Here is an 8,478-nt window from a genome sequence, read left to right on the forward strand (position 1 = left end):
CCGGGGCATGGGGGGGGGGAGGGGGAAGCTGTGCGTCTGCGGCATGGTGGAGGTACGTGGCGACTCTGGACGTGGCGGGCAGGCAACTGACGAGCCCATGCTCGCCGCGGTCATGGCGGCGACAAGAATGGCCCGCTCGCTACGGTGGAACCCTAGCAGGAGGAGGCCTGGTGCGTGGCCTTGGTGACGAGGGCCTCATTGTCCGCAACGGCAACCTCCTATTGTGCAGCGGTGACTTTTTTTTGTCTGCCTCGACCTTCTGCCGGCCAACCCTCTTCGCCAACTCTTTGGCCCCTCTACTTCAGCGTGATATCCTTCTTGGGCTTCTTCTTGCGCATGGCGCGGGGTCGAATGGCGCGAGGCATCGTGCGTGGGATGCTGCGGCAGCCCTCGAGGCGGAGCCATCAGAATCGCTCCGGTTATAAGATGTATAGGGACTCGGATTTGTCAACTCCGATTATAAGATGCTCTAATATACGATCCAGATCTCCCTCGTTCAAAATCCAACGGTTGTGAATGTTTGACTTGGAGTGGCCTATGAAGCTGGGTAGATAGTCGGACATAATCTTGGAGGAGATTCATGGAATTTCGGATGTTGGACTGGTCCGAACATTTTTTGCGAGGACGCGGGGAAAATTACTGGTTTACTGTCACCGGCTCACCGGCAAGTGAGACGAAGAGCGTACCGGTTCGCAGCGCTATGTCCTCTCTGCCCGTTCACCATTCTGTAACCCTAGCGCCGCCGGGCCGCCGCGACAAGCTGGCCGCCACGCCTCACCCCGCCCGAGCTCCGGCAGCACCGGGACGAGCTCATCTTCTTCCGCCTCAGGCCGAGGTCCTTCTCTAACGCCCCGACTCCGACGGCCGTGCTCTCTGTACACAGAAAAATCGGAGAAGAAAGGAAAAGGAGAGCTCGCGCCCCTCCCCGCCGCCGCCGCAGCCATGTCTCAGAAGAAGTCGCGCGGCGGAGCCGCCGCCCGAGAAGACGCCGATGAGCTCTCGCGCTCGCCCCTCCAGGCCGTCCTCCTCGCCGACAGCTTCACGCTCAAGTTCCGCCCCATCACCCTCGAGCGCCCCAAGGTACCGCGTGCCTCCCCAAAACCATACCGCCGCCCCCTGTCCGCTCTCGCGTGCACCCTTGGCACCTGAATTGTGCTGTCCCCGCAGGTGCTGCTGCCGCTGGTGAACGTGCCCATGATCGACTACACGCTGTCCTGGTTGGAGACCGAGGGCGTTGAGGAGGTCTTCGTCTTCTGCTGTGCGCACGCGCAGCAGGTCAAGGAGCACCTGGAGGAGGCGGGCTGGACTGGGAAGCCCGCGGCCCGGGAGATGGCCGTCATGGCCGTCGAGTCGCATGATGCGATCAGTGCAGGCGATGCTCTCCGCGTCATGTACGGCCGTGGCCTTGTGAGTTTCTGACCGGCACCCTTACCGTGGATTGTGCATGACTGCAGTATTGGCTGTAGTGTCTGTTGCTGTTACTGCTTAACACTTTATCGTTGACTAGAACTTATAGTGAATTAGTGAACCTATGTGAAACTGAAGTCCGGGGAGATTTTGGCAGTGTCATTCCAGTTCATTCAATGAAGGAAAATAGATTAAAATCTTATCACTTCATGTCATTCCAGTTCACTCAAACGTCATCCAATTAGGTACGGGTTGCCTCTATACTGTGGACTTGGGAGACAATTGCAACCAGCTAGAGATTGTGATGAAAAACATGACAATATTTCTAGTCAGAGCCAATAGCTACTACCCAGAAAAGATGTTCAAGGTTTTAACTATAACATCATACTGAAAGCATTAGTTCTTCTCAGTTTAGATATTTTTGAAGTGCTTAGCTCTGTGATTGCTGTGCCTACTTAGTAATAGTATGTCGTACAAATTACTAAGTATCAATCGGTTAAAAATTCCAGTGAGATTCTTCATATAGGGTTGGCACATACTGTATCGCAGAACTGACGACACACATAGCATGTTCTGAATACAAACACGGGAAGACAAAACACAAAATGAGATAGACAAAGAGAACTCTGGAATGCATGAACCTAGTCTCAGCATCAACGTAGAAAAGGATAGTAAGATCCAAATCACGTACATGGCAAATATCTCCAATATCCTGGAGACATCTATCGGTCGTTAAGTGAAACTGAGCATGCATTTTTTTTGTCCAACTAGCTGTAGCTTGTGCCTCAATTGTTGTAACACATATGTAATGCAGTCTTATTTGCTTGTCCTGTTCTCATATGTTCACATACTGACACAGTGTGTCTGCTGCCATTTCGTTTATACTTTCAATTGTTTCCTTTTGTGTAGATAAATGGTGATTTTGTTCTCATCAGCGGTGATACAATCAGCAACATGAGCTTAAAAGAGGTTCTCCAGGAACACAAGGACAGAAGGAAAAAGGACCCACTTGCTGTTATGACTATGATTATAAAGCATTCAAAACCTTCAATCCTGACACACCAGACACGTTTGGGCAATGATGAAATTGTTATGGCGCTAGCATCTGAGACAAAGGAGCTACTTTATTATGAGGATAGGGCAGATGGCTCACACCTGTGCGTGACAATTGATAAGGATATACTGGCCAATAATCCTACTCTCCAGCTGCATAATAACATGGAGGTCTGCTTTCAAACTTGTTGATTAAATAATGGATATATGTTCTTCTCTAAGCTCATTTTTGCTATGTTACTGAGACTGTGCATATGCATTCTCTATTGCTTGCAAATCTTTCTTGTTTTATTGATCTTCATCTCCCTCTTTTTCTGACAGGATTGCTATATTGATATCTGCTCGCCGGATGTCCTTAGTCTTTTTACCGATAACTTTGACTATCAACATCTCCGGCGTCATTTTGTGAAGGGTTTACTTGTTGACGATGTAAGTCCATTCACTACCACTGGACCTATTTAATACAAGAGAACATGATGCTTGCCTTCAGAGTTTAGTGCAGTATCATGAGTGTCATCTCTGCTATCATGTCTCTTCTGTAACAATCAAACGGCCTGCCAATTGTTTCAGATTATGGGATACAAAATCTATACTCATGAAATACACTCCAGCTATGCTGCAAGAATAGATAATTTCAGGAGTTATGATGCCGTGAGCAAAGATATAATACAAAGATGGACATACCCTATGGTGCCTGATGTGTTATCCTTTGGTAACTGCCATGAAATGAAACTTCACCGCCAAGGAATTTACAAGGCATCAGGTATGCGTAGTTGCATACTGAAAAGAGAACTCCGCAAAGATCTATTTCTGTACCTTGTTTGAAATCATTCCTTGATTCATTCGTCAAAATCTAGATGAATTTGTCAACTCAATATGCTTGATTTGGAATGAAGAAATGGTCTCAGATATTAGTTGATAATATTATCAAAATGCTTTGTCAAGGTACATCGGCTGTTTTAAACTGTGGTTTTTGGGGCATGATTTTGACCTGTCATTTAGGAAGCATCTTCCATTCCTGTAAATTATATAACATCACCTTTCCATATGAACTTTTCACATGAATCACGTCTTCTCTAGATGTAACATTGTCGCATTCTGCACAAATTGGTGCGAATTCTGTTATTGGCAATGCAACAAGTATTGGAGAGCAGTGCAAGATATCGAATTCGGTAATTGGGGAAGGTTGCAGTATTGGGAAAAACGTTCTCATTCACGGTTCGTATATATGGGATAATGTCATAATTGAAGATGGATGCAAAGTGAGTAACTCCTTAGTCTGTGATGATGTGCATCTAAGGGCAGGGGCAATTGTTGAGCCTGGCTGCATATTGTCGTTTAAGGTATGTTGCTATAGATTATGTTTTTATGCTATCCATTTTTCTTCTAGGAACAGATTGTAAACCAGTTGTAATTTTCTATCCAGCAGCCTTGCTAATATTGATGAAATTCTTATTTGTCAGATTAAAGTTCGAAAGAATGTTGTTGTTCCTGCCTATTCAAAAGTGTCACTACTTGACAAGCCTTCAAATGAAGATAGTGATGAGGAACTTGAGTATGCTGACACCAATTCTGGAGTTACAGATAGTGCACGTAAGCCTGCATACCGTAAAATTTCCATTCTTGTTCATACATGCCTTTCCAATTTGTTCTTATGGTTATTTGGACCTGTATCACTCACGTTTTACTTAGCAAACTGGATTTCTGTATTTCAGCCTTTTCCAGCACTAGGAGTAATGCCGACCACCCTACCATCTTATCGGAAGATGATGACTTAGGGGCATCTGAGGTATTCTTCTATTCTTAGATGGCACAGTGATTTTTGCAATGTGTGCTTCCCATTACTGTGTTAGTTGTCGGGATTATCTCTAGGCACCCTGGTGATACATTTGTCATGTCTTGATCTTATAATCATTGTGGTTGCTGTCTTTGATATTGCTTAGACTGGTACCTCTGGTGTCCTTGGTTACATATGGGCAAGTGGTGATACTGGAAATCTGGAGGAGTGGAGACAATCAATTGCTCCAATTCCTAAAGAAAAACTTCAAGAGTTGCAGCATGCTGTTTCTGTTGACGGTGATGTTGGATCAGAAGAAGACTTGAACAACCGTCCATTTGAAGCAGACCGCGACAATGATTCGGAGATCAATGTGATTGAGGATGATGATTATACTAAGTTTGAGAAAGAGGTTAGTAGCATATAATTGGGATTCTCATACTCTTATTTATTTTTCAGTTTACTGATTGGTTTACCCTACGTAGGTTGAAGAGACTTTCCAACGGGCAGTTGATGGGGTTCATCAAGATAATTTGATACTGGAAATCAACGCGCTCAGGTGTAAGCTCTTTTCTTTCCCACTGACGTATGTGTGACTGTCTAAATGTATACAACTATAACACGTCAGTCATCCTTTGAGTATGGTTTATCCTGGACAACATTTTATTTACGGGTAACATGCTGTAGTTTTCATTTTCTTTTTGAGGCAGTAATGATACACAAGCAGATGAAAGGGCAGTTTTTTTGCAGAAGATATTTTATTTCATGGAAAATAATTAAAATATACATATCATGATAAGATACAATCACTTCTTTTCATATGGAACATTGAATGAACAAGTCATATTCCACATTATTTATTCTGCAGGAATATTGCACTAATGCTTCACACACCATCTAAATTCTAAAACTGCAAACTGTTTCGCACTGCCAATGTTCATTAAGCATGTGAATTTAGATTAAGTTTCCCAAGCACTAGTTTTGCTTGTATACACTATAGAGTATGAAAGTTGTTTGCTGTGTATCCAATTTGATGGCTTGGCCATAATAAACTAGTCTCTTTGATTTCCGTTCAGAACTTCAGATGCTTTTTGAGCTGCCTAGTCAAAGTTACATCAATAGGTGCAGCTATTTTAATATAATTGTTTTGTCTATTCAACCTTCAGATCATCGATGTAGCATGCCCATTCTGTAGTTTTGTCTATCTTGTTATTATAGTCATCAGGCTGATTGCGTTGTTTGCAATTTTGTGTTTATTTTTCAGGTTGTCTTATAGCCTTCAACACGCAGATTGTGCTGGAGCAGTTTTCTATTCAATAATGAGGGCTGCATTAGTTGCTGCACAATCTACTAATGGTATGATTTCTTGGGCACTTTGTAGTTTTGTGAACCATGGTGGACTTAAAATTGGGATAACTATTTGATCATTAGCTAAGATATTTGGGTGTTTAATCGTAACAGAAATGAACCAGTTTACAGAGGAGCTTAGCTTGGATATTTGGTTATGCAGGATGTTCATAGGATTTTGCATTATACATCACATTCCTTTATTCCAAACATGAAAGTTTCATTCTTACTTGGGAACTTTGGGGTCATGCATTTTTTGATATGGTATACTTATAGCTGTTAGATTTGATATGGGATGCAAGCTTATTTGCCTTGCTTCCCCCCTCTTTATATAGATAGTCTTCTAAAGTCAACTGCGGACGCACTTACCAAGTGGAAGGATCTTTTACGCAATTACACCAAGACAGTTGATGAGGAGGTATGGCTTGACGATATACTGGATAAATCCCTTGAAATCTGCATGAATAGCATATGCCTGAAAAATTGAACTTGGTTCTGCAGAAGTACTGTCAGGTTTAATGATTTTAAAATGTTGTTGTGTCCAGTGTGTTCATTGTCAGGTTTAATCATGTCAGTTTTCTTCAATATTTGAGTCTGTGGGTTTCTTTATTAGCTATTTTGAGACTACGAACTATAACTGAGGTTATCATATAAGTTGACCTGGTGAGATTTTGATCTACACAATGGGTATGTACTCCATGTAGTATGGTGGTTGTGGTGATTTGAGTTCAAGTTGTTGTGTTGTTGCATGACAGACTGTTGGAAGGGCCTCTACTGTGATTGTTAAGTTTTAGGTCCAGTTTGAAAACAGGATTTCCTCATGGATTTTCACGAATGAAGCATGCACTCTGAGCCTCAGACCGGATTTCTCTTTTTTCATGGAAGTTCCTGTGTTATTTTGCGGTGTTTTTGTCCTTTGATATTTAACATGAGCTAAATGAATCATTCCGTGATGGTGACGCAGATGGAAATACTATTGAAGTTTGAGGAAATGTGTCAAGAGATAACAAAAGAATTTTCTCCACTGTTTTCGAAGGTAAAGAGCTATTCAGTTACAGACAGGTTATTTTTATGGATATACGTAGTCTTGTTTGCACTACTGGGTGGTATGTACTCTATTTTGGAATTGATGAAGTCCTGTTTTCGTTGGTTCTGACAATCTGCTATTGAATGCAGATCTTGCCTTACCTCTATGATAAGGAGATAGTTAGTGAAGATGCAATTTTGAGATGGGCGGAAGAAAAAGAAAATGCCGACGAGCTGGATAAAATTTTCGTTAAACAGTCTGATGTTTTTATTCAGGTATATGTGCTGCACTTGGTCGAGTTGTCCCTTCTCATTTTGCGTGAGATTTATTTTGCCAGTTTCTCATGGCTTATTTTTATTTCTGTAGTTGCTTTCCCTGGTCCTAAATCCTTTTGTCTTAGGGAATGGTTTACACTTGACTATTTAATATCTAACTCCTATATTGACACAAGTTTAGAATTGTATTTTTGATAACTCGTGGTATGATTAGGCTTGTAGCATGTGTTTGGTTGACAGGACAAAAACTCAAAACATTATGATATGAATTGTCTGAAGTATACTAGTAGTAATAATTTGTCATTTCCTTGGCAGTGGCTCAAGGAAGCTGAAGAGGAAGATGAAGATGACGAGGAAGAAGAGTAGAGTTGGAGATGGTTCATACTTGCATCCTTTTGCAAGCTTGGAGAGGAACACTGATTTGGGTGGTTTCCCAGTGGGAAAGTTTTGGAAGTTTGGATTTGCCTGTACTCCAATTTTGTTCCTAACCAATCGGAGGAAAAAAGAGAGAACAGAGCCGTGGGATGAACGACCGCAGAGTGTGTATTTTTATTTTATTTTTTGCGGCTGGATAACCCTTCTCTCCTTGCATACATGGTCTACCTTTTTTTTCTTGACAGCTGCATATATGGTCTACCTACTGTCCATGCGTGTGTTCCTTTGCGGCATGCGTGTGTTCCTTTACCAAGTGCATATCCAGTGCTATACTGGGATTTACATGCCCCTGTGCTACCAGGAAGCCTGAACCGTTTGATCTTCGATCCAAGGAACATAGATGAAGTCCATGGAAAATTGCAGAAAACATCCTAAAGAGTTGTGTGGTCACACACAGAAGCAGCTCATTGATGTTCATGACCCAAGCTTCCGGGAGCACGGGATCATATGACTTTCGGTAGCACTGTATATTTTCTTGGACATAGATCCGAGTGAAGTCTGAAAAAAAGCTTGAACTCATGGGTCCGTCGAAATCAAACCTTGACCTCCTAATTCCTCAAAGTGGCACACTACATATTAATTCCGGTTAACCTTAACCCTAAACTTGCCTGGCGTATTTTTCAGAGATGACAGAGCGGTTTAGCTTGGATTGATAATTGATCCATGCACGTGGATATTTTTCAGAACAGAGCAGTTTACTGACCAAAGCTGGGATTGATAATTGATCCAAGCAAGATATTTCCCCTCGCTCCTGTGCTGCTTGGTGAGCAGCCACGGGGTGCCCCGCCCCCCCCCCCCCCCCCCTTGACGGCAGCTGAGGCTGCGACAGGGCTTGGACTCTGGCGGGCAGTGTGGCACACCGGGTGGAAGCTCCGCCACGGGATGTTGGCCGAGGCCAGAGATGGTGACCCCTCACGTGCCGCGCTCTTCTAGAAGACATCGTCGGGTTGTGCTGTTTGTCTTGTTCTAGTTTCCGGTCGGTGAGACGAGTGGTGGTCGCTTCTACTTGGTCATGGCGCGAGGGCTTCGTGGAAGGTGTGCGGGTCAATGGAGGTGCAATGCGTGAGGGTGTGGTGTTGGGCGATGCTCCGGGCGAAAGCTTGCCGGGTTCTTATCGGCTGACGGTGTCGGCCGTCGTGTCACCTTCTTGGAGGGGT

At 43.6% G+C, this 8,478-nt stretch overlaps 1 protein-coding gene across 1 annotated transcript; it reads left to right on the plus strand.

Moving 5' to 3' along the window:
• Nucleotides 1–689: 689 nt before the first annotated feature.
• On the plus strand, nucleotides 690–7,522 carry LOC123102447 (translation initiation factor eIF-2B subunit epsilon). Its single transcript, XM_044523793.1, has 15 exons — nucleotides 690–1,080; nucleotides 1,168–1,407; nucleotides 2,317–2,631; nucleotides 2,782–2,889; nucleotides 3,031–3,223; nucleotides 3,541–3,803; nucleotides 3,924–4,053; nucleotides 4,176–4,249; nucleotides 4,404–4,649; nucleotides 4,723–4,796; nucleotides 5,502–5,593; nucleotides 5,920–6,002; nucleotides 6,549–6,620; nucleotides 6,761–6,886; nucleotides 7,202–7,522. The coding sequence occupies exons 1-15, from the start codon at nucleotides 943–945 to the stop codon at nucleotides 7,250–7,252; spliced, it is 2,205 nt and encodes a 734-aa protein (XP_044379728.1). The 5' UTR covers nucleotides 690–942; the 3' UTR covers nucleotides 7,253–7,522.
• Nucleotides 7,523–8,478: the final 956 nt, after the last annotated feature.

This window comes from Triticum aestivum, chromosome 5A (assembly GCF_018294505.1).
Source record: "Triticum aestivum cultivar Chinese Spring chromosome 5A, IWGSC CS RefSeq v2.1, whole genome shotgun sequence".
In the NCBI taxonomy this organism is placed as follows: Eukaryota; Viridiplantae; Streptophyta; class Magnoliopsida; order Poales; family Poaceae; genus Triticum; species Triticum aestivum.